We start from the raw sequence: 27063 nt of genomic DNA, 5'->3' as shown, positions 1-27063 counted from the left end.
GAAGGAGAGGTGTGTGTTGAGGGGAAATTACTGCAGAACAAGGAAGAAGTGACAGTTTTGCCCAGCTGGCTCCCAGGCTCCCTGCAGACCAGAATCAGAAGCACATTCCCAGCAGAGCTTGGGTCTCTCTGTGCAGACCCATCCTCCTTTTTTCCTCAGAGCAGACAAGACCAGAGGCCCTGTGAGTCCCTGAACACGTGTCAGATGGCTTGGGGCAAGAGGATTTGCTGTTCTTTGTGCTGCTCCACACCAAAACCTGAGACTGAGATGCAAAGCTAAAGTCTACTGATGTTCTCTAAGAGAACTACCTGCATCAGGTAGTCACAATAAATCTTGTCAGCCAGCTTCAGGCCAGAGGGAGAACTTCACTTGCTCAACCTCAGAAGACAAACACATGTTTATGAATTTTAAAGAGACTGGGTTTGTTATTCATATTATTTGGTATTTATTTGTTCATAATGTTTGTTATCTAAAACCAGGATTATCACATTACAGAGCTCAAAACTGGGAGACTGGGAACTGCATTGAAGCCCTAGTGTTTGCTACACCTTAATTTATATGTTTATAAAAGAAGGAATGTCTATTACCCTATTTGTTGCTGATCAGCAGAAATATGCCTAAATGGTAGAACTGGTCTCTGTTCAGTAAACAACTAAATACCATAAATCAAATTCAGTGTCCATTTAGAAATAATTCAACCCAATCAAAATCTTATCTACTCATTTAAAGCCAAACAGGGCTACAACGCCCAGCACAAAAGGTACACCTCTAGACTCATATCCCAAAATTTCATAAACATTAATTCTGCATTAAGGTGCATGACACTGGCTGGCTGCACCATTTTTCTGCTGCATTTCTCTTTCACATTCCATCAAAAAAGCAACCGAAGTAATTGAAAAATAGCTTGAAGATTTGAGAGTATCTTCATCAGATGAGAGTGATGTAGTCACTGTTTGTTGTGCTGTCTGATAATGAGGGCAGACCTATGATGTTAAGACTTTCACTGTCAGCAGGATTAATCACTTTACAAGCATAAAGGAAGGAAATAAACCTAATAACTTCATAAGATGTTTTGCACACATCATAAATATTCATTTGAAGAGCTCTCTGATTTTAAGAACAAAAGAAAATTCAGATTACATTTACATATATTCATTTCACATATTTATATATTCATTTCCACCTTCTAAAGCCATGTCTTTCATATATGTGCGTGACTTCTGCATACACATTTAGATTAGTCATGCACATAATTATTTCATTTTATATTCAGCCATCAAGAATTTTTGCAAAGTCATATTCATGCAGCTGATAACATTTAGTATTTTTATTTCTATCCTAAAAAACCTCTTTTTCTCTCAGTTAGATCTAGTTTTGAAAAATCCAGATCCTGGGGATAAAGACACTATTCCCAGTAAACTCAACATTATTTCCTATTTTCTAAAGACAAAACACAGGACTGATCCTGGAGTTACATTCATGCAAAAAAGGAAGAAACATTTTTTAATTAGATATAAGGATTCGAGGGAAAATGTTGGATATACCTGAAACATGAAGAAATATGAGTCTATATTTTGATATTTATATTTGCTGTCTGTATTTTATTTTAAAGATAATTTTGGGAATTTGTCTGCAATCCCATATAGAGAAATAAACTGCATGTTCTTTCTCTTCCATTAACTTTTCTTTTTATCCCTCAACCAGCTACATTTTCTTCTCTTTGTATAAAAATAATAACAGAACACTAGAAGTATAAGAAATAATGATCTGCAAATGCAGGAAATTGAAGGCAATTTTGTGAAAAGCAGCTGGAATTCTAAATGTGTATTGCCCAATTTGCTCAATTTTGCATTTAACCTGTCAGTCTTCAAAAGCATTTGCTTTTCATCAGAAAACAATAAAATAGCTCATGAAGTTATTACTAGGCTGACAGCATGAGAGAATTTTTAAAAAGTTTGCTGATTAAAGTGCATCTGAAGAAATTATGCACTCAGGAAGGTAATTAAGGTGTTGTTGTGAATGGAAGTTATGGAAGCTGGCTAGCTGTGTGGAAGCCAGTGAGTCAAGAAGGAGAATAATGTAAGAAAGAACTAACAGGTAACCCCATACTACATCTTAATCACACAATTTTTTATGGCAAGATAACTCTGGAGGAACAGAGACAGCCAATGTGAAATATTAATCCTGGGGACCCGAATGACATCTAGGAGGTCTTAATGTGGATCCATGAATTTAAAGATTGATGTGGGTTTTGGCCCAGCAGTGTTTAAAGGTTTTCAGCCTATTTAATCTGGATTGGATCCTGATCTCTTAATCAGGTTAAGACAAGAATAACTATTTCGGCTAAGTTACATCATGGGTTTTATGGTGCTATTGCAAATAACACAGTATTCCTCAATTATATTCAATTATATAAGGTTTTGGAGGCCTTACCCAACATTTTTAGAGCTGAAAATGATCATTCATTAGTGGTGATGGGGAAGACACCTCCACTCCACATCAGTTAACTTTTTGGATTTTCTTGTACTCTACAGGAAAAAAAGTAGCTGATAGTGAAAACAAAAACTAACCTAGGTAGAACAGTAGTTGGATTTGGGGTAACTATTCTTTTATTGCTTATTTAGGCGAAATTTTGCATTTAAGACTGACTCAGAAAGATATGATCTTGCAGTGTCAGTCATCCCACCAATATCTTAACTCCATTTATTTTACTGAGGTTTTGCATTTACATTATCCTGCTGTCCACAGAACACTGTATATATCAAGACAACATTCATCAGGTGAAATGCTGCTTTGGATTTACACAAATGAGGAGTGTGTTTCAACAGTGGTCCTACCACTCAGTTCTGAAATACAGAACCACAGAACCACAGGTGGGAAGGAAACTCATGAGAGCATCTATCTCTGCTCTGAGCACCTAAAATACTAATTTAACCTAAACTTCCCATGGCACAACTTGAGGCCACTTCCCCTTGTCCTGTCACTTCTTACCTGGGAGAAGAAACAAACACTCACCTTGCTCCAACATCCTTTCAGATAGTTGTAGAAAGCAATAAGGTCCCCCTGGGCCTCCTTTTCTCCAGGCTAAATAGCCCCAGGACCCTCAGCTGCTCCTCAAAGGACTTGTGCTCTTCAGCAGCTCCATTGCTCTTCTTTGGACATGCTCCAGCCCCTTTGGACAAGCTCCAGCAAGTAGTTCCCAGGGTAGTTCTATCCTAGATAGTGCATGCTCTGGAGCGTGGGTAGACTGGTGCAAGTCCTGATTCGTGCACTGTGTTAGCCCAGAAGGATCCTGATCACACCTGGGGTATCTGAGTGCAGCAGGCTTTTAGCCCCTGGACCTGGACTATTGGCAGCCCACTCCCCATGGCGACCTGCTGCCCAAACACACAGACATCCTCCCCCTTTGTCCCTGCTTTGTGCAAGTGTTATGATGGAAATGAATCCCAGGGAGGCTGGAACCCGTTCAGCCTTCTGCACTGTATGTTGCAAGTCTTGCTTGTAATGCTTTCTCTTAGGACAATGGTGTGTATGGAAAATTCAGGTAAGATGAAGGATTTTAAGCCATTTATATTTCAGCACCTCCCAGAAAGGTGTAGAAAAAACAAGGTAGATTGATTCATGATTGTTCACATTTGGAAAAATCCCTTTTTTAAGTTAGCAGTGAGACACAGGTATAACAGTGATAGCAATTATCTCCCAGGAAAGAAATGGCTGAAGTGAACTTCTCTGTTCTTTTGAATGAAGACTTTAAACACGACTAGATGGAAGATATAACTGTGTGCAACAGGCTGTTGACATGTGACCAGGTACAACTGGATGAAATTGTATAGTATGTTAGACTTGTGGTTAGACTACAGGAACTATGGAGCTATTTGTACCTTTTAGTCTAAGCCAAAATGATATCTCACATGATGGGAAGAAGGAGTCATGAGCTGTGCTCCATCCTAGGAAAAGATCTGGGCAACTGTAAAATGTCTGGTTTGAAAGCTTTCTTTAGAACCACAAAAAGGTGTTGGGTTTTTCTCACTCTGTCCAGTATTGAGTAAAACGCTGTGTTGGCAGAGAATCCTGACTTGTTCTTCCCTTGTTCTGAACTACATCTGACTCTGCCAGAGAGGACAAGTGTGCAGAAGGAATTCTCTTTCCTGTATAAAACATCTATGCTTTAAGAGTTCATATAACACAAGAATGTACTAAAAAAAAAAACAAACTTCTAAGTAGAGAGGCGAAATATAAACTTTGCAGAATATTGCACAGCCACTGAATGATAAAAAATCAGACAATTGGCATGAAATATGTGTTTCACTTATCCAGTCTGGATCTGGCCTGTGTTTCAATTGCTGTTCCTATTCCAAATGACAGAAAGCTGTTATAAATACCAGACAGGTAAGTTCTATTCGGACTTGGGAGTTAATTTGTTTGTCCAGGACTGACTAACAGTTATGGGGAAGGTTGATGCTGTCTGGGAAGGAGTTACCTTTCTTCCCGGTGCTTCCCAGTTCCTCTCTATCATCTTCTGATTTTCCTGTAGCATTTTACAGCTCAAGCCTAATAACTTGTGACACAGAGACCTTAAAGAACCTTGAAATAAGGAACATTAAGATAAGACCTTAAGATAAGATAGGACCTTAAAATAATCTAGGACCTTAAAATAAACTAGGACCAAGGCAACACTCTGCTGGGTGGGAAGGTAGAGATGGAGGGGGGCATCCCAACCAGGGGCCTGTGGGGTTCAGCTCTCTGCTGTGGAGGGGAGACTGAAGGTGAGATTGGGACTGCAGAATGCATTTGTAACTCAGGGTGGTAGGTGCTGCCAACCACATCTTGGGCACGAGGAAACAACCCTACCTCTCCACAATGACATAGGTAAGATAACAAGTCCTTGATAGTCTGATATGCCATGTCTGTGTTTATCTCAGACTCCTCTAAGCTGCTGTGGAGGGGCTTCTTAAGAACAGGACATTTAGACATTTCCTTTGACCTTTCCACTGCAGATAGGAGCCACGCAGCCACTGCATGCTGGGCACTGTCTCACTGCATATGGACACCCATGCTCCTCTTCCCCTTGGTACACTTCCACTGGTTGTGGCCCACAAGCCTTCCCAGAGGTAGCTGTGGCTAGCTGGGTGCTGGATTTAAAGGCAGGGTGTAGACTGACAGGATAGCATCATCCAGTGATGTCCCACAAAGTATAGATCTCTGAAGGACATACATATCAAAAGGCTCTTTTTTCTGGAATTTACCTGGCTCCCAACAGAATACTTTAGCCTTTTGTTGTCTGTATGCTTCAAAATATCAGACAATTTCTATCTAGTTATCCTAACAAATGAAAATAAGGTGGAACCATTTCAAGCCACCAATGAAGTTCCCAGAATCAGTTGAAGTGTTTGTGCACCAGCACACGCTAGTGACTCATTGGTTTTTGTCATGCCAATAAGCCTCCACATTAGCTGTGCCAATAAAGATAAGCAGAGAATAATTCAGGCCTCCATGGCCTCTCCTCTCACCTTGGAGACCTAGGAATGTCCCTAGGCAACCCCACCCCGACACACTTCCCAGGGAGAGGGCCTACCCAGCTGAGCCCTCCTGCATGCACACAGCATCATCTTTTTTAGACCAATGAAGGTTTAAATCCTCATTTGATTTTATGTTTTGCCACTTCTCCCCCTGCCACCCCTTCATGTCTTCATTAAATATGTGTGAACACCCTGAAGGTGTCATAATGTGCAGGTCAGAAGCTGGAGAGATATTGGTGACCTCAGAGGTGGCAATTGCCTGCCAGCTCTCCAAGGGGCACAGCTCTGGGACAGTTATCCATGGATGTGGCACAGAATATCTGCAGGCAATGATTTGTTGTGAGAGGGATAAAGGAAGGTCACAGAACTTTACAGTCTGACATGCCATAAATGCAAGATGACTCTGCACATACTGTTGACTTCCTTTAGACTATTAAACACAGGTACAGGTGTCACAGAGTGCAGTGCCTGTGAAGTCAGAGATTTCTGAAATCAGAGTTGTTAGCTTGTACTGCTTGATTAATGTTGAGCTACGGGTTAATGAAGAGAGGCCTCTCTGAAAGCACTGAGACACTGCAACAAAGCCTACCTGGAAGAGAACTGCTTTTGGAAGTGTAAAGTAATCCAGTGCCAATTCCAGTGAAGCAGTTTTGGCTGTCACACTACCTGATAGCTGGGACCAGCTCACAGTACACCGAGGCAGAGTTACTATGAATCTTGATGTGTTGTGAGCTCTACATCCAGCTTCCAAACAGATTTTTTTCAGAACCACATAGAAGCCTGGGGTTAGGTTCCTAAACTGTCAGCATCCAGACACTGAGGTGCCCTAACTTCCCAAACAGTCTGAGCACTCATGCTGCATCCAACCATTTTGCAGATTGTCTCTATTAAAGAGCTCTTGATCATAGGCTTAGATGAGACGCTGCAGTTGTGACATTAAAATAAGTAGGGACTTAATGGAAATCCTTGAAGTGAAATTCTTCACTTCTCCCAGGTGCATCAGGTAAAGCTAAATGCTTTCTCTTTATCATTTAAGGACATGTCAGTTCACCAGACAACCTGGAACTAACATGTCAGTTCACCTGGAACGACTACGAATTGGAGCCATTTCAGTTCTTAGCCATCACCCTCTTCCCCACAGTACACTATGATGTCTGCAGTGGGGTGGCAAGATTCCCAGAAAATCTCAGAAGTGGTTTAAAATGGCAGCACATCCCAAAGAGAAAATGACTTAGGGGATGATTCTGGAGGTGGCCCAAGATGTGCACCAAGGTAAGGGTGGGGTCTCAGTGTATGTGTCAGGACCAGCAATCACATCATCCCTCTCCGTGGAATGAGGAGTTGTGGGGTACAGGAATAGTCACTGCACCAAAGCAGAGAACAAAAACATATCTATGGATGTGAACTGTTCCATAAGCTGTGGCTACCCCATCCCTGGAAATGTTCAAGGCCAGGTTGGATGTGGCTCTGAGCAACCTGGCCTAGTGAAAGTTGTTCCTGCCCACAGCAGGGGCATGGAATGAGTTATCTTTAAGGTCCCTTCCAACCCAAACCATTCTGTGATCCTGTGAATGCAAAGGTTGGACAGTGTGATCCCTACAGAAAAGATTGTTGTGTTCAGATCACCGTGGAGGTATGGAAAAGAGACTGGGGCTGTGGAAGGGACTACACAGCTTACCTGTAACCATGGATTTCCCAGCTGAACTTCTGTCTTAGAGATCAGTCTTGCACCCTCTGTAACAGCAGCTATGTTTGATATTCTGGACTGAAATGGTCTTGAAAGTTGTTGCTCTGTCATCACGGCTGCAGAGCCTCTGTACAAATTTTACACAGATGCATGAGGACTATCTTTGTGCACATAACTTCTATTAATTTCAGGTATCTGGTCTATCTGGTGGAGCATTGGAGCAATAAAACCTTATGACTGGCCATGTCAATGTTACCTCTCCATTCATTGTGACAAGGCTGAAATATTTCACAGCTTTAGGACATTTCAAAAAATGATAAACCTGATGCTTGACAGCGTTAGCTAAAAACATTCAGAACCCTGTGGATGTACATCCAAATTTTGACTTGTGTAGCCAACACATATGACTTTGCATATTTTCCACAATGACACAATATCTTTTAGTATGTGCTGCCTGAGACTGCTGGAAATTATATAATTTTTGTAATTTTTAATGGTTTTAAGTAGTTGTTTTAATTAATCATAAGTAGTGTGTTAAGTCTTAAGTCACTTTTAGTTAGCATTTAGCAAAGTTGTCATAAGCTGATATTGTGGGAACACAGCTTGGGAAAATTACTTTATCAAAACTTTAAGTTTTGATAAACGAACTCTGTTTAACCATTGAGCATTATTTTGTTTGCTAAAAATGTATAAATAGGCTAAAAGGTTTTGTATCAGTGACCGTGTGGAGGCCAGAATTTTGTCAGCCACACACACCTCTCCTGACTAAGAATAAAGTAATGCCTCACTGATAAACACTAAAAAGGCAGTGTTAGAGGGTTTTAGTTATCCCCATGATTTCAGACTATTTGGCAACAAGATGTGTTTGGAGGGGAACAGAGATTGGCCTCAGGATGGTGATCCTGAATTGGAGGTTGCAGGCTAGAAGCAGGAACAGAACAGTCAAATTTTTCAGTCATTTAAAGCAACAGAAAGAAGTTACTTACCCAGACCAAGATATGGATGGGAGAAGGTAAGTCACACGTGGAGACAGGAGGAGCTGGACTGAAGCAGCCCAGGAGTGCAGAGTCCAACTGTCCAGTTGTATTTTGCTTAAATCATGGAAAACCCCTAAACTCCGGGTTTAGCACTGACTGTCTTGCCAGAAAATATCTGTGAGACCTGCTGCTAACATGTGTACTCCATTGATAAGGATAGCAGGGCCAGAAACCAGGACAAGGACAGCTTGACACCGGGAGAACCTCCTCAGAACCTGTTGCAGAAATAAGGAGATATATACATATATATCAGGCACTATATACTGGAATCCTAGTGTGTGTTTATATATTTACATACCTGGTATGTATAAATAGATATATAGAGATACATAGATATAGATACCAATAAAGAAGAAAATCAAAGTTGCATGAAGAATTTGGCATGGTCCTCTTTAAACCTGTGCTCCTTTTGGATAATGTAGCTATGTGCTTTTGATGGCAATGCAGTTAGCATATTTTTAATAATAGCTTTTCCCTGCAAGATGCTGAATACTCTCTTTTTCCATAAGATGTTGCAATTCAGGATACTGTACCCTTGCAGGGATGGCCCTTATTTTTCAGGTATAGATAGCATTTGAGAAGGAGAAATTTTAACTTCATTCCCCTGGACTACCATTATACATGCTGAAAAGATAAGCTAGTACAGAGAGTAATTGAGATGAGTTAGAAGAATTGCAATTTTCTTGGCTACCGTATCGCTTCTGTTTTACACCTTAGCAATTTCTGTCGTGAATGATTAATTCAGGTCCAAGTCATTAGATTAGGCAAATGCACTGACTAAAAATATAACAAGAATGCAGGAGGAAATGAAAGGGAATAAGCATTGTAAATATGCAAAACATTTTACAGTAAGATTATTTCTGCCAAGTCAAGGTAATAAAGTTTTACCAGTTTGGGCGACACGTATATGGCAGGAATGATGACGGCAAAATAAACCTTGGAAGTCTCCGTCTTCAGATTAATACAGACACTCAGAATAACACAGAAACAGGTGTCTTTATGTCTTTGAACATGTTTAGTATACCTGAAGTGACCCAAGTGAAATCTGTTGACAGATTTTTAAGGACTTATGCCTTCAGGTATGAAGCAATGGCTTAGGTGTTCCTCTGGGAGCGAGAGGAAAGTGTTGAGCTCCTCAGCACTGAGAGATTCCAGAACTCCTACCTGATCACCAGTATCCAAGTGTTTCTTATACCCTCCTGGAAAGACTCCTTCATCTCCTCTCACCCCTAGTGACAGGGAACATCACTCTGCAGCATATTTTCCATGATTTCAACCCCACCTGGCCCTGCGCAACTGGAACTCAGTTTACTGATGGCACAGGGCACATTTTGCAGGTGATAACTGTTTAAGGGCAACTTTACAGGCAATATAGGCAAGAACATCACTTCTCTTTGATGGCAGGCTGTCAATACTGCAGATAAAAGAAAGAAGGGGGAAAATCAATCTTACATGGCTGGCTTTTCAGGACATTGGATTAGAAAGAAGCAAGTACAGAAGCTGGTAACTATCCTTACTCCTTGTGAGTAATCCTTACTGCTCAGGTGTTTCTTGGAAGTGTATGTCTATTTATTAACTTCTTACCAGGTATTGTGGGAATACATCTGGTAGTCGGCTCCAATGACCAAACCCAAGTTGTTATTTATGATAAAAAAAAAGAACTGGAACATTGGTAAACTCGGGAAATTCCTGAAAGTTTGCTTCATTTTAAAGCAAGATTTGCATGAAGGTTCTCAAGTTGAAGATATTGAAGCTGAATACATTGTAGGAGGCTTTCAGTAGGAATAGTGAAGCCACTTGGTGTTTGAGGGAAAGAATGTGAAAAAGAATAAATTAAATTGTGGCCATTGAAAGGAAAATTGAAAATACTAAGCATTGTAAAATGTTTTGATTCAAAACTGAGCTATTTATTTTACTGTGATACATTCACTATGCTTAAGGTCACATTAAATAAAAATGGACCTTTCAGTTTAAAACATTAATGACAATTTCCACAGATTCAAACTTTTTCAAAAATACCCCCAGCCATTTGAAACCAGGTGGAGAACTGCCTCTTTCCTGAAAGTGGCTTTTATTTTTATGAATCTGCATATTCTGGGGAAAGATTTAAAAGTCTCCAACTACTTCTAGGTATGAAATAAGCAGGATTCAAGCCAATGTTAAATATCTATTTTAAGTTTGTGACTTTTGCTGTCTATATTTTCTTATGGAGACATATGACATCTTAAAAAATGTTATTACCTCTAAGGGCCTCTGTTCTTAAGATTCCTCAGGCTGAAATTAGAAAATCTTCAAAACATTGGTTGCTTAACTTCACAAGATCCAAGCGTTTGGAATTGATTTGCGTGTTTGAAATTTCAGGCTGTTGCATATTTGATAAAATGAAACAAAAAATATTTCATTCACATAAAATAAGACATTGTTTTTGTATCAATAAAAAGTACTTGAGGATACAGCTTCCAACGAAGTATAACTTACAGCATAATCATATTAAGCATATTTTAAGGCAGCATATAATACTAATTCTTGTCATTTTCCACAATTACTTTTTAACTATTACCTCATTACTTTATCTGGAGAGCCAATAAATTACAAACGACGTGCATTTTTCATGACTCTGCATTTCAGTTATTTATTAAGTTGTCTCTAATATGTCAGTTGCCTTTATCAACTACTGGAAAAATCAATATCTGATAGGACTTCACTGCATGTAGCAAAGTATATAAGCATGAGGTTTATATTGCTCAGTCTCAATTTGTCACTTCAGACCATCTGACTCAGAAGGGCCTCTTAAACCCTCATCATTTCCTTGTTATCTGATTTGCAGGAATCCAAGACTTAAGCAACCATGTCCAACTCCACTGAGGCAGAACTCATACACATGTTTAAGGGAATTCCCTTCACCACCAGGTCTTCTCCAGAACTTTTAAAATCCTTGGATACTTTTGAGGCTAGAGAAGATGATGTCCTTTTGGTTTCCTATCCCAAATCAGGTAAGCTCTAGTTTTAAATGTTAGTTGTAATAAGTCTCAATTGTGTGTTTCATGTTCTCTGCTTAAACTATTTGGGAAATATCTGTGTAGAAGAAACAGGAAAGGATGTTTGAGTGTGTGAATATATTATGCTGTCAGTAAATGTTAAAATTACAAGAAATATGGTCATTTACCTACATTTTGATTCTGTAATTGAAAATAATCTCAGGTGTTTTCATATTGGAATGCAAATAAATATTCCTTACTTGTAAGCAACACCTGTACTTGAAAGATTTTCCTGAGGACTTTCCATATTCAATTATGAGCAAGTCAAGAGTTGTATTAAGTTATTTGTATGGCTCTTGGCTGTAGATTTATTAATTTCTTATCCCCTCTCCACCTGCCTCTCTTGCACAGAGAAGCACACACCAAAGGGGAAGCTTAATCAGTACTTTCCAATATACAGACTCAAGTTACTATAAGAAAAAAATCAAACAAAACAAGTTATTCTAAAATAAATGATAAAAATAATATAACCACCTCTCAGCTGACAAGCAGTTTATCTAATGAGGTTGGTTTTGGTATTGTTATTAACACTTTTCACAGAGTTACTTTGTATTTCAGCTATAACCTTAATTTTTCAAGTGTTTATTTATTTGGAGCCAATGGAATTATTCAGTCGTGTAAAGTTTCTTGAATCTGGGCGAGTAGAAGTATCATTTGTTCACTAGCAATGTTTCCATATGAAAAATGCATGTCTCATATATCCTCTTGATAATAAATATTTTTTTTCTTGTTTGTTATTTTTCTTAAAATTACTCTTCTGCAGGCACCCACTGGCTTGCAGGAGTTATAACAAAGCTTTATGATACTGAAGTTACAATAACATCTCCCATTGAATTTGGAGACATTTCCAAACTGGAGGAGCTGAATAATATCTCAACAAAGAGAATCATTCCAACACACTTAGACTACAACATGTTACCTCCAAATTTTAAGAAAAAGAAATGCAAGGTAAGGCAAAAGTTACATAAAAGCTGTAAGACATGTTAAGTGTCTATTAGGAGTATATTTTGTCCTGTTGATCCTTAATAATTTTTGAATGATTTACAGTTTCCAGAAGTGGTTTGCTGTGAATTTTGGAGCCACAGCTGATCAGCAGTCAAAGGCAGCATGAGCAGAGACTTGGACTAGGGACTGGGTTCTGCTCCTGCCCCACTGCTCTCATGGGGTGATTTGTATACCAGGCACCATACAAAATAGAACATCAACACCTTTCAATCATAAATCTCTCATTAGGGATGGAGGGTTTCTCATGGCCTCATTTCCTAGTGTCTTAGAAAATAGTTATCTTGGGTACTTACAGTCTGTACTGGAGTTGAAAATACTCTGCACCTCCTGCTGAAGCTTTATGAAGAACCCATAAAGATTTTGGGAGAACAAAAGAGAATTGAGACATGGGAGGCAGATTCAGATCACAGTTTTGAGTTCACAGAATCATAGAATCACCTGGGTTGGGAGGGACCTTAAAGATCATCTAGTTCCAACCCCCATGCTGTGGGCAGGGACACCTCCCACTAGACCAGTTCCTGCTATGCTAATGTGGGAGGTCTTTAAAAATAAGCTCTGGGTCTCAGATTTTTTTATTGAAAATCTAAAATTTCAGGATAACTCAGATACAGACTTTTGGGACAAAGCAAATTTGAATGAAAAGCCAAAATTTATGTTTTTCAGCTGTCCTGTGAATGTTAATTAGTAAATGTTTTCATACATGAGATACATGAGATAGTAAACTGACTCATGAGTTAAACTTAACCCAGGCTCTTTCATAAAATGTAAACATTACCCAGCTGTGGCAAACACACCTCTTTCCACATGGAATTGTTTACTAAACACTACAGACTCCTGCCTAAGAAGAGACAAATACATTTCTAATTTAATGGCATAGTCACTGAAGGAGGAATCCTAAAGGAAAGGGGTTTGACACTGCCAACTGCCTGTGAAAATGCTATATTTACACACAGAGCTTCTCTAAAACAAAGGAAGGATATTATCATTAATAAATATATCATCTTCATTTACAGATGATGTACATCAGCAGAAATCCCAAAGACACTGCTGTTTCCATGTATCATTACTACAGAGATAACCCAAACCTTCCCACTGTAGATACCTGGGCTGCTTTCTTTGACTTGTTCTTAAAAGGGAATGGTAAGAATAAATGTTTTCTCCTTGCATTTTACATTACCTTATTATGCACAGAAAGAGTTAAGAAATGTGAACCGTGTGAAAACTCCTTATTGAACTCCTTATTCATATGGCATTAGCTGGGGAGACCAGGAGTGTCAGGATAAATTCTAATGCCAAACAAAACAAGAGCAAATAACAGGATGCCCTCTTCAGCCCTGCAATGAGACATTTTGATAAGCAGCTGCATCATTTCAGCACGAGTGCTCTTTGCAGGTTCTTGCTGTTCTTTACACACCTGTTAAAAAAACCTATTCTCCAAGAAAAGACACTGATTTCTTTTCTTTCCATGAACACCCTGCAACCCCTGACTATTTGTTGATTCCGACATGGACTCGCCCTGTGTCAAAAGTTTTCCAGCCTTGACTTGTGAACCTCAGTAGCAGACTGCTTCCCCCCAGTAATTTCTGTGTAAGCTATGATAGGGGAGGTATGTGTACCCAGCTCCTCCGAGCAGATGCAGGGCAGCTGAGCTGGCTACAGCCCGCCCCTGTCCTGGGCGGGGCGGGTGCTCTCTTACAGGGAGCTCAGCCGGCCCTACATGTGCCCAAGGGCAGGAAAAGGGCATGGGAGGGCACAGTCTACCAGGCTGCACCAATAGTCTGGTGTCTTCCCCAGTCTTGAAGCCGGCCCTGGGCAGCCCTTCAAAGGAGTCTGGACGTGTTCATAAAGCCCTCCTGCACACACTCTGCCTGATATGTTGTCTTAGTAGCAGGGTCCGAAGATCAAGGACAAGAGGGAGACTTTTATGAGTGGTGGGATGGAAGTTAACAAGAGGACCTTGTTCACTTTGTCCACTCCCATTTTTAGTGTTTTATTAGTCCTTTGAGGAGTAAAGTGTCACCCTAGTGATGATAACAGCAGTAATGATTGATCAGCTTGAAAACTTTGAAAGAAAAGTGCTACTTCAGTCATCATGGGCTTACATCAGAGCTCCAGAAGTCTATTTACTCACTGCCTTCTCTGGGCTTGGGCTCAGATCTTGTGCTCCTGGATCAGAGCAGGCCTAAGGCGTGTTCTTCAGTGATCTGCAGGATCTTGGCTTATTTAATATGAACTCTGAACATACAACAGTAGAAAAAAAAAAAAAAGAGGATTGTATTCAGGGCCAGGGTGGATGGGGCTTTGAGCAGCCTGGTCTAGTGGAAGATGTCTGTGCCTATGGTGGGGGGGTTGGAACTAAATGATCTTTAAAGTCCCTTCCAACCCAAATCATTCTGTGATTTTATGATTAAATTATAAAAGCATCTCCCATTTACCTCCAAATTATTAGCCACCTTCTATTTTCTGAGTCCTTGCCATGGCATAAATAGATAATTATGTTTGTTACATCAGAAATTTAGGTAAGAGGTGATGTGGAAGAAAAGGTTATTTTCACTTCTAATTTCACTCTGAATGTCATTTTCACTTCTAATAAAAACGTAAGACTGTTGTGCTGGTTGATTCAAACCCTGCAGTACTTTTGCATAATATCAGCTCAAAACAAAGGTTAGGGCACAGAGGGACAGCTGTAGTGCCATCCCTGGAGTCTCCAAGGCTGTATGCTGTACTCCTGAATCCAAGAGGGCTATGCTATTGTTGGCCACATGCCCAGGGTAGTTGCCCAGGAGAGCAGGGTCTAATTGCACACCGTGGAGCACACGTGCCTTGCACTCAGAGACTGCTTTATGTGCTGGAGAGGGCTACAGACTGGAGCATTCAGCTTAATTATAAGTATTAGTTATAATTACTGCTTCATTATAACTCACAGTTTGCAACCAAAATGTTGGTCATTACAAGATTATACTGTTGTGGTGGTGCTTGTAAAAGCAAAGTCACAGTCCAGGAGAATCACAGGCTGTGATTGCTCTGTCCAGGCCTCTTCTCATCGCCCTACAAAGAGGCTTTCATCTTCCCTTTCAGCTGGAAAGGTCAGAATGTTGTTTTGTAGAATAAAGATGAAATTTAGCTGTCCTCCCATGGTCCAGGAAAAGGAACATTCAGGCAAAACAAGCACTGTGGCTCAGTTATAAACCATTTTATCTGTTTCATTGGCTGAACGATGTATTTGCATAAGTTCTTTACATAATCCTTCTTTGGTGTTTAAAAATTATACAGATTCCCTTCTGCTGAGACAAAAGAGAGCTGACAACAGTGTGCTCCATTTAAGAGAGTCCTTATTTCATTTCCTGGTGAAGGGATTATATTTCTAGCTGTGACCACAGACACGCAGTCATTTGCTGGGATGCTCAGATCTTGTTAGGCAGGTATATTTTCCTTCATTATTGGCCTTTCCTTAGATTTGGAGTCTGTTTCTACTACAGAATTGTATCTCAGAATAGTCTCTGATATGAAAACAAATTCCAACAAGAGTGGTAACCTCTTTGAATGTCACTTTTGTAAGTTTGAGTCACTTGGCACAAAGAATTGCATTTGTTTTAGAGGGATGTGGGGTACATATTATGAAGGGATCATTCTCCTAAATGTGTGAGATACCACCACATTTATTTATGAATGAAGTTTATCTGAATGACTTTTACATGGGTTTTCTTTTCAGTTGTCTGTGGATCCTGGTTTGATCATTTCCTAAGTTGGGAAGAACATGAAGATGACAAAAACATCTTATTTTTGTTCTATGAAGACATGAAGAAGGTAAATATGCTCTCTGCACTTGGTTCAGAATGCATTACTTGTAAATTAGCATAATTAAAATATCAAAGAGGAAATTATAATGAAAAAGGAGAAAGAAGGAAAATGTGAATGTATGTCTTTGGGCATATTTTGTATTTGCATAGAATTTTATATTAGTGAACTAATTCTGACTGCACAAGTTATATAAATATCAAATCCTGTGAGAGTTATATTTCTTACATGCAGGAATGGGACTCATATTACATAATTTTCTCCAGGCTGTAAGGGAGAATTTTAAGTTCCTCTTTCTTGGTCCTACGGAAAGACCAAGGACATCTGTTGAGGGCCACACATTAACTTGCTGTGTCTGACATTTCCAGTGAAATTTTCAAAAAGTGATGTAAGACAACAGAACTACTCACAGTCTCATGGTACTTGTATTCCCAATAAACAAGAAAATTAAAGACTGAAAGGGTAGGAAAACAGTTTGGTGAAAGGAAATTATGCAGACACTGCTTTGCTGTTCTTAAAAAAAAAAAAAAAAAGAAAGTAAAAGACCTTAGCTTTCAAAGAATGAATTTTTGAGTGAATAGAAAACACTCTCTAGTGTTTCTATTAAAATAGGTTTGTTCATTTTTTGGGAACAAAAAAATTCCAAGATGAGGAATATAAACAAACTATTTTGTATTCTGAGTCACTTGTTAGATCTCTATATACATCACCTCCAATGAAATAAGCTACTTACACAGAAGCTGAGCTTTGAGTATTTCTCTATTCCCAGTGAAATAATTCTGAGAGACAGGAGAACATTTTGTCTGAACTGGAAGTAAATTTGGGAATATAACTGCGTTTGGTATGACATACTCAGTATTTATCCATTTCTGTGAGTATGGGTATGAGGGGAATCAGGTTTACTGTACCTGTCATCTGCACAGCCCAATTACATACTTGGCTTGCTTGAAAGCAAATAAATGTGTGACAAACTTGTTATGTAATAAAAAGGATCCTTTTCAAATTAGCTAAAAGTCTGATAATCGGCTTAGAAATATAAAAGCTTTATTCTTCTTGTACCTCAGGATCTCCCTAAGGTTGTAAAGAAAATTGCTTTGTTCTTGAGTTTAAACGCCAGTGACAAAGATATCCAAGATATCTGCAGTAAGTCCTCATTCTCAGAGATGAAAAATGACACAGAAAAGGAGAACAGTGATCCCAGTCACACTGTGTGTGCTCTGACATCCAACAGGAAGCTGATTTTCCGAAAAGGTAAGTTCCTTTGTTCTTAACACAGTAGAGGAAGTGGAAATCCAGGCAGAGGCCAAGGACCAGGTCTCTCCCAGAGTGTAGTGGTGCTTGGGTCAGCCCTAGGAAGCAACGACAGGATTCTTCAATTTGAAGCCCCCTTAAAAATCACTTTCTTTCTAAGTTCTCTGTCTGCAAATGCAGACTTATATTAGAGAAGCACAGAGGAGCTAGAACAACTAATATTGCTCCAAGGAGTGGGAGCTGTTGAGCTAAAAGGAAAGGTTCACTCAGCATTACTCTTTGTCTATGGGGTTTTTTATCTAAAAGTTGACCACCTCAGTCTTTTACAACGTGTCTCCTCTGACACCACCTGCAAAGGTCACTTGGTTTACCAGAAAAATAAAGAGCAAGACACATTCCTTCTGAATAAGACTACTCTTATCACCTCCTATCTTACGGAAATATTCCTGAGAAAGGAATATGCTGACAATGACAACAACAAAAGAATGGTCACAGGTAGCCTTCAGACCCTGAGCAAGCTGGAATCCACGGAAAATCTTCCACAGTGTTTAGTTCAGACGTGACTTTAAGATATCTGCAGGAGCTGTTTTCTTGCTTCTGACATTTCAGAAGCTTCCTCAGGTTTGGATAATAAGTAAAACCAAATCCATCATGTTTACATGGATTTCGATTATATTTATTTACTTAATTTTTGAACAATAATTGACAGTTTAAAACCAAGGATTGTTTCAATTAATAAATAGGGAAATGGTACCTTCTGTTAATTCAGAACGTTTTTACCAATGAGCTGAAACAAATGCCAAAATACAATCTGTTGTTAAAAAAAGAAAAAAAAAACAGATACATTTTTCTAAGTCAGTGAACTTTGATGAAGATATGTTGAAAATTTTGAAAAATCCCAACAGTTTCACTTCCAAGGGCATGTAGTAATAGGACAAGGGGGGATGGCTTTAAACTGAAAGAAGGTAGGGAAGAAATTCTTTACAGTAGGAGTAGTGAGGCACTGGAACAGGTCCCTTCCAACCCAAACTGATCTATGATTCTATGATTTCCCCTACTGACTGTGAAAAAACCCAGGCAGAGACCTTTAACTACATACAACTAAGGCATGGCAAGATGCCTCCCTGCCAACATGACCAGGCGCTCTAATTTCACCTTGGAAACCTTCTGCTCTTCATCCACCACTTTTGTTGGCACTAATCCACTCCGAGGCTGAGGGTTTAAAAGCCTTTATGGATGACAACCCAGCTGCTTCCACCAGAGTCTTGCCAGATCAGTAAAGCAACTCACAGTCATGACCTACCACAGAGGCTGTGGTTAAGAATATATTAATAATCTGTGCCAACTGCAACGTTAACAAAACTGGGCTGCCTTTAAACAATTTTTTGCTTCAAATATTACTAGCTTCACCGTTCTTTCTGTTCCTGCTCTCCTAGGTGCTGTTGGTGATTGGAAGAACCATTTCACTCCAAAGCAGAATAGGAGGTTTGAGGAGATATTTAATGAGAAAATGAAACGCAGCAAAATGGCAAAATGTTTCATCTATGAAGTTTGACTCCATGTGAAGAACAACACGCAGTTATCAACAAATGTACGTAGAGCAGCTGGTGGGAAATTCTGAATGGGCACTCCCATTTGGTTTGTAATGCTTCCAATAGAAAGGATTGTAAACATGAGATTTTGAGGAGAGCAAAATTCTGACACAATGACAGAGCTGAACTCAGTTCTCAGCGGGCAGATGTATGTGGTTTTACAGAGTCAGGTGTCAGACCTATGTTTTGACAACAAAATTTACTTAATCTTTTTTTTTTTTTTTTTGCTCCAAGGGGATATGAACAGACTTCTTAGATCCGAATTAGGAATTTTACCCATGATATTATGGAAAAGAAAAAAAAAGGAACCTGTAAAAAACAAGATAGAAAAAGTCTAAAAAAACTTCATAAGAAAATGACCAAAATTTTGACCCCAGACTCACTCCTTCTGTAATACATCATGATTTATGAACTGCCTATCTTACTGGACATTGTTATTGACACCGAAGTTGAAAACTCCAGCTGTGTATTTGACAATCCATGGTGAAGTCTGTTTACAAAATGTTTCTTTTTTTTTTTTTTACAATGTGTAGTTCTTTGATGTAACTTATTTCTGGGTTAGATACCGTATATTGTATATACGGTATAAATGTATTAAATGCAACTGATATAAATCCAAGTAAATTTCTGCAGCATGCGTTGGGCAATTATAAAAGTGGGTTTTTTCCATTTGACTTTCTTTCTGCAAAATATCTGTTTCCAGTGTTTTGATGAGAACCATTTTGCTTCACAGTCCTTGTGCAATAGAACTCAATAGCTACACCATGATAAACAAACCACAGCTCAGAGACAGCTTAATCTGAGCACGACTTATTTATTTACCCTGCCCTGATAAGGCAGATTTTCCAATAATCAGCTGTCTGCGTTCACATCCGAGGGACTGTTCTAAGAAATCAGTGAAGACTTTTTTTCTGATTTATTCCATGATGTGTTTTTTGTGTCCTCACCTTTGCTTTGAAGGCTGGCTTTAAGGACTCTTCTCCCCAGACTAGTTTTCCCCAACCATACAGTTATGAGGCTGAAAAGCTGAAGTATTGCCTTATTTAGTGAAATACTAATCTCTCTCCAGCCACACACTTCACACTTGCCACACAGCCCTTTCATTTCATACCTGGCCTGTGCAAGATGACATCAATACCTACTGATTTTGCATCTGCATATCCGGTACTGAAGTTATATGTTGAAGAGATCAAGAGAAAAGCTTGTTTGACCACAGTCCCTTGCCATTTACAATTCAACACAGGGGAGATGCTACCCTTAGCACTGCCTTTTGCAGATGACCCACTTGGAAATCAGAATTTAGATATGTTACTTTCCTCTTCTGACATTAAAATCATTCTCTCTCCCTCTAAAATGCCACGGACCACTGTTGCCGTCCTTTCAGTGTTATTATTCCACTATTAATAAATGGCAAGAAATCGGCTAATGAAGATGCTTGAACATTTTACTGAAAGACTTATGTTTTTCTGGCCCTCTGAGTATGGAAAAAAGCCAATGGGTCCTTGGGCAAATCAAGTTTGCAAGCCAATTTAACTGCATTAAGACTGGTGTAAGCAACATTTACATGTATTTGCACAATATGAAACTGTGTGAGAAGGAACAGGATGAGGACATACCTCGTGGATCAATGGGGAGATTAAAGCATACACTCCTGAAAACTGGCTGAGGGGATTATATTAGACTATAACATAGCAAGTGTTTTACCAGTTGACCTCTAGCACCACATTGCAGACTTAAATGACTTCCAAAATAAAGCTCTGCTCAGTAACACTTCATACAAATACAGCACTTTTAGTCTGAAAATGCAGTTTTACTCAAGCTTTGCTCAATACAGGCACACCTCAATACTCTACCTGAGGCAGAGTGCAGCAACTGATTAGTAGTGATTAGAAGCTTCTGCCAGCAAAACTACAGGGTAGCAGGTCCATCCTGCACAGGCACAGCCTGGTGCAGCTGCAGAGAGCTGTGTCAGAGGTCCAGAAACCCAGGCTGGGCACTGTTCCTAAAGGGTGGGGGTACGTGATGCTACTGGCAACCAGGGTTTTCCAGCAATTGCTACACCTGCCACTTCTTCCATCCTCTTTTCTCTGGCTCTCCCCACTGTCTGCTACTCCCCCTCTCCTTCCCATGACCGTAATAGAGGGATTCAAATGGAATGTTTCAAAGAATAGTCAGTCTGGTTCCACAAATCATTCCGGCAGGCTGTGGAGATGTTAAAGAACTTTCAAAACTTCCATAGTAAGATGTCGTAAAAATGTCTCCTCCCCTCTCTGTTTTTCTTTCTTTTTTTCCTATGGCAGTTAAAATGTTGGCAGAGGGTGACATTTCAGCCCTACAAAATATAAAAGCACTGATCCAAAATGTACCTAGACCACAGCAATACTAGGTTTGGAAGAAATAAAGCCCTGTGCAATCTCTATTATGTGGAAATGCTTACAATACTGCTTTCTTACTCTGGTAACATATTTTCCCTTCCTGAGTCAGGGCTCTTCTCAAGACTGATTTAAGTAGAAAGGACAGGATTAAACATTTACTCCATCAGAGCTGAGACACAGGGCTTCTACCTGCTCTTGTTGAAGTTAACCTGCTCTGCTTGCTACCCAGGCTTATCTGACCTTTGGGGCAGATAAAAAGAAAGCAGAGCATTTGGAGGGCCAGAACTCTTGTGAGAGGAACACATGAATTCCAGGTCCTGCTTTATGAACCTCTTCCCTGAAAACATCACACAGTTATCTTCTAAAGTAGCCCTCAGAGAAGAAAAGGTGCTCAGGTAAACATCCCAGCAACCTGAATTTAAGTCATACTAGTTCTGATACAATGAGTGATGCCTAAAGCAGTTTCTTGGAGGAAAAAAATGACTGGGGGAAAAGTCTCACCAAATAGGTTCAGGAACATCTTGTAGAAGATGAAAAGTAGGCTGGGGAAGTGGGGAGAGCAGGCAGGGGAAGGAATCTGAGCTAGTTCTGGTAATCTTTGAAGCCAGAAGTCATGGGAAAACAGAAGATTTAGGTCAGGACATCAATTGGTGGGTTTCTGCATTGGGTCTGAGTAGAGACGCTCGAGGGACCAAAACAAGGGTTTGCTTGTAACCAGCTGTCAGATGGAAAGGTAAAGGTGGAGGATAAAAAGGAATTTCTGTGGAGTTTGGTTCATGACCAGTTGATGAGAGAGAAAGGACAGTCACAGACCACAGACAAAATGCCAAGGGCACTCCTGCTGCAGAGACTGAGGAGGGATGGGACAGGAGGAATCACACCTAACAGAAAGGGCTGTGTCAGTGAAGGCAATCACTGAAAGACCACGTTCAGAAAGGGGGGAAGAGGACTGAGTGGTTGTATCACTCTTTCACCAGTTCCAGCCTCACAGATGACAACAATCCTCCTTTTTCCAAGGGACCAGAAACCAGATAATTGTGCAGCAACTTCTCTATTAACTTTGACAGGAGACAGTCCTCCCCTATCACTGAATTCATTTACCTGTCCTGTCTACCAGAGAAGATAAACTCTTAGGACAGACTGAGGGGCTGTGTGGTGAGACACTGCTCTTCCTGGGATCCCACAGAAGCTTCTCCTGGGCCAAGTGGGGAGGAGCAACAGCACCTCATGGCCCCAAAAGGAAGCGAGTGGGAGCACCCACCCAACAGCTGCTTGAGCGATAAAACAGAAACCAAAAAGTATGAAGTCACCAATTACACTGCTGTGCCTCCCTTTGGCCTCTTTCCAATCTGGTCCTGCAGGCCAATGATAGGTGGAAGAAACAGCTGCCTTGGAAACGCCTGCAACCCTGAGGGACCAGGGGCATGTCCACTCTTGGGTGAGTCTGCAGCCATCCAGGCTCTGTGCCAGTAGAAAGGGAAGCAGCACTGCCTCGGAAAGGAACAGGAATGTTTGTTCTTCACTGACACCTATTGACTGCAGTGCTTTAACTGCAAAGCCCTGCACAATTTCTCAGGGCTCAAAAGCAGAAGCAGACTCTGAAGGGAATCAGCCACAGGTTTAGGGGGAGCAGGTCTGTCCCTGAGTACCTGATGCACAGCCTGCTTATGAAGTCCTTCAGTTCTGAACACCAGTGTCTGCAAAGATCATAGGATCATTAAATCATAGATTGGCCTGGGTTGGAGGGGACCTTACAGATTATGTAGTTCCAACCCCCCTGCCATGGGCAGGGACACCTTTCACTGGACCAGGTTGCTCAGAGCCCCATCTAACCTGAACTTAAACACATCCAGGCATGGGGCATCCACAGCTTCTCTGGGCAACCTGTTCCAGTGCCTCACAACACACACAGTAAAGAATTTCTTCCTAATATCTAATCTAAATCTAAACCTACTCTCTGTCAGTTTGAAGCCATTCCCCCTTGCCCTGTCACTCCAGGCCCTTGTAAAAAGTCCCTCTCCATCTCTCTTGTAGGCTCCCTTCAGGTACTGGAAGGCCATAATTGGGTTATCCCAAAGCCTTCCCTTCTCCAGGCTGAACAATCCCAATTCTCTCAGCCTTTCCTCACAGGAGAGGTGCTCTGTCCCTCTAATGAACTCGATGGCTCCTCTGGACTCACTCCAAGAGGTCACTGTGCTTCCTGGGCTGGGGACCCCAGAGCTGGATGCAGCACTGCAGGTGGGGTCTCACCAAATGTACCCAGGATGTACCCAGGAATGACTGACCTGAGAATCTACCAGCAGCCACAGTCGAGACAGGATGATGGTACAGATGATGGCATTCATAGGTAAGCAAATATTGACAGGAGTAATAAAAACACAACTTCCTTTTCTGCCTGCAAAGCCTTTCACTAAAACAAAGGATAACTGTGGTTTGTTGTTCTCTGTTTCTGACCTTGGTAAACCACTTAGTCCTATCCATCAGGCAGGAAGGCATCACCGTCCTGCTCAAAGTGCAGTTAGTTGCCTAGCTACTTCAGAAAGATGAGGAATTAATCAGTTTACAGCATTGCCTACTGGCTGAACTGAGGATTTACCTAAATCACAATTAAAAAAAATAAAGGACTTCATTGTCAGGTAAATGAAATGCAATAGAGAGCTAGGCCATATATCTCTGTGCTATCCAAGCTCTGACACCAATGACAGCAGCTTAATTGGAGCAGCCCAGACTCAAATTCCTCTGCTTCTCAGCAGGGACAGCAGTACAGAGGCACTGCAAGACACAAATCCAGTTAGTTCTCCACATGGCCTTGCACCACCTGAAACTTTATCCTGAAATCCCCTGAAATTTCCTGGCTCCCATTACAAATCCAGTGTGTACTTTCTCTAAACAATGTTCACACAGACACAAGGGTGTTGATATACTGATGTGCCAAGTCAGGACTAGGGGCTTGTTCGTGAGTTATCAGAACTACTGCCCATAAAACCCACCCGTAGTCCACGTCTGGGGCACATGTAGCTCCACATGTAGCTCTGAGCAGCACTCAGAGAATGGAATGAATCCAAAGGTAGATCATGATAAGTATTTTGAAGGTATCTTTAAGTTCATTAAGTGAAATGAATGGGAGTGTTTTATATCTGTCTAAATCAGATTACTTCATCCCATTCTCCAGCTTTTTAGACCCAGCTCCACTTAATCAATTGAAACACTTCAGCTGGGCCTCACTGCTCAAAAGTGAGTGGTGATGCACACCCTTCCAACTTGAGACTGAGCTGCTGTGTAACCAGAGAAAAGTGTAACCAGGGAAAAAAGGTGGGAGAGTAAAAATAGTCAAAATCTTACACGGACTGTACAAGCAATAAAAGGTTGTGCAACTATAGCCTTAGTTAAAAGTGACATCCCTGGAGAATATATCTCCATGTTTAACACAAGAGTAGCCATACTAGCTCAGATGTATGTCAGTTTAACCCAGAAACTTGCCTGCAAAGTATGTGAACAACCAGGGAAAACATGGAATTTTCCCGAATGTTCTCCCAACGTGAGTACATTTTGTCAAAGAGCTTCCTAAGCAATTTACTGTATTAGTGATCATTGATTCATCTGATGTCATCGTACTCTTACAAAGTTCTCTGTGCACTTGTGCCCTGTTTTCAATGAGTTTTTAAGATTAGATGACTAATTCCTATTGATAACAGCTGATTTTCTCACTGTGACAGAGCTACACATTAACACAGAATGAACTACTAACACACATTGCGAAATATAAATTAATTGCAGTGGGGTGTTGCTTATACAAGAAATAAAGGGTAGAAACCAAGGTTCAGAAGCAGAGGAACTGTATCAGGTGTCAGACTCATGAAACACGTGGCCAAAGCCTGTTTTAAGCGTGCTGAGGTTCATTAAATGTCTGTAAGCCACGCCCGACTCTGGAAATCCATGAGCTGCAAATGTTTTGATGCCACAGGAAAACTGGAAAGCACTACCAAATACAACATGGCAAATTTATATTCCTCAGGCATCTGTTTTTTGGTCACCACTACTTCCTTCAGTGGTCTTTCCATAGCTTCCCCTTCTTAATTTTACAGATATCTCAACACAACTCCCTTCTGTCATCCTTATTTCAAAGTGAAGAATTCTGACTTGGCTACTGCTCCCACTGAGCCTGATTCATTTCTTCAGTCACCCATTTTATCCTCCCACAACCCTTTTGAGTGCTACAACCTTTTCAACACACAAGAAACAAAACACACAGTATTCAAGATATCCGCAAATCACTGATTCATATGTGCAATAATTATTTTTATCCCATTTCTTATATATTCTTTTTCTAATAATTCCTAAAATTCAGTCTGCTTTTTTCACTGCTAGCACACACTTCAAACCACTGGACATTTTTCTGAATTATAACTGCTCATAGAAAATGGATATCTTTATATATATGACATTAGAATTGTGTTTCTATTAGGCTTACCTTATTAAGCTTACCTTATATGTATATCCTCAGTTTCTTCAGCCTCACTCTTTAATAACCTGAATAATTTGGTATCATTGCCTCCACATTGCACACTGCTCCTTCCTTTTAACACCTATTTTTGTAAGTAATTAAGAAATTCTTCCATCTGCAAGATGAAAATAATGGTATCTCTTTTAGGGGAAGTGGTCTGTCATGCTGCAGAGGTGTGGGAGCTACAGAACTGGGACTGCTCCCCAGTGTTTCTCTCTCCTCCAGTATCTCTAGAGCAGTGGGAATGTCTATTGAACCAGAGCCACATACAAAAACATATCTAGGATCAGAAATTGGAATAAACAAATCTGTCCCAGAACAAGAGAGAGAAACAAACCTACTGTCCAAAAATTTTTCAGACAAGTGCATTAGTGACAAGTTTTTCTAACTCATTTTTGCTTCAGATTCATACATAATAGTGTTTTTCTGCCACACAGTAATATTGCTCTTAATAGTGGTGACATTTAGGATGATTGGTCCTGCTGGGTGTAACTAGACTCATTTGGAGTTATTTCTGGAAAAAGGAAGAAGTGATTTAAGAACACACAAACAGAAAAAAAATAATTAAAAACCTTCCCACACCAGCTCTGGTAAAACTAGTTAACTAATGTGTGCTCAAGGTTTACAAGTATTAGGAACTTGAAATCACCAACTACTAAAAAATATCTCAAAAGACTGAAATATATGTGATTTGTATTGATGTGAAATGAACTAAGGTCAGAACTTGTTGCATCACCCTACAGGAACTGGAGAGAAACATACACCAAATAGAAGATAGATGAGATAAAAATAAATTAATGGAGTCAGAAGTAGGTGAAGGGCTAACCTCCTGTGTCAAAGTTAGCAAATGTAAGGACACAGTTACTGACTAACTGGATATTCTTCCCTCTCCTCAACCCTCCTGGCAAGAGCCACCAAGCAGCCAAAAAGCAGGAAAGATCTCAAGGCCCAACCACAATAAGAATCTCTCCAATACACTCCTGCCAAATAATTCCCAATGTGTTCTGCTCAAATTTACAAGATCATCTTTCTATAGAAATACTGGGCTAGCTTTGACAGCACATTGAACAGAGAGATGAATCCCACCTTTTCACAAACCTGGACACAAAACACACAGCACTGTGAAACCAGGTATTTGAAAACATGGAACACAGAAAAGTGAAGTATATTCAACCACATATATATAACCACACTCAAAACACTCAAGATTTGCCTCCAAGACCAGAATGAGATAAAGATTTTGAGTAACTGCGTGTG

At 40.2% G+C, this 27063-nt stretch overlaps 2 protein-coding genes across 2 annotated transcripts in view; both read left to right on the top strand.

Annotated features, from left to right (window-relative positions):
• Positions 1 to 27063, top strand: part of ST8SIA1 (ST8 alpha-N-acetyl-neuraminide alpha-2,8-sialyltransferase 1) — a 308933-nt gene that overhangs the window by 212570 nt on the left and 69300 nt on the right. The window lies entirely within an intron of this gene.
• Positions 10978 to 20353, top strand: LOC127469988 (sulfotransferase 6B1-like). The gene is made up of 7 exons (XM_051785006.1): positions 10978 to 11236; positions 12045 to 12229; positions 13300 to 13426; positions 15999 to 16093; positions 17149 to 17335; positions 18772 to 18926; positions 19162 to 20353. The coding sequence occupies exons 1-6, from the start codon at positions 11092 to 11094 to the stop codon at positions 18888 to 18890; spliced, it is 858 nt and encodes a 285-aa protein (XP_051640966.1). The 5' UTR covers positions 10978 to 11091; the 3' UTR covers positions 18891 to 18926; positions 19162 to 20353.

Source organism: Manacus candei, unplaced genomic scaffold, assembly GCF_025592945.1.
Source record: "Manacus candei isolate 608988 ecotype Guabito, Panama unplaced genomic scaffold, ASM2559294v1 h1tg000018l, whole genome shotgun sequence".
NCBI lineage: Eukaryota > Metazoa > Chordata > Aves > Passeriformes > Pipridae > Manacus > Manacus candei.
Note: the sequence above shows the minus strand (reverse complement) of the source record. Positions and strands in the feature narration are given on the sequence as shown.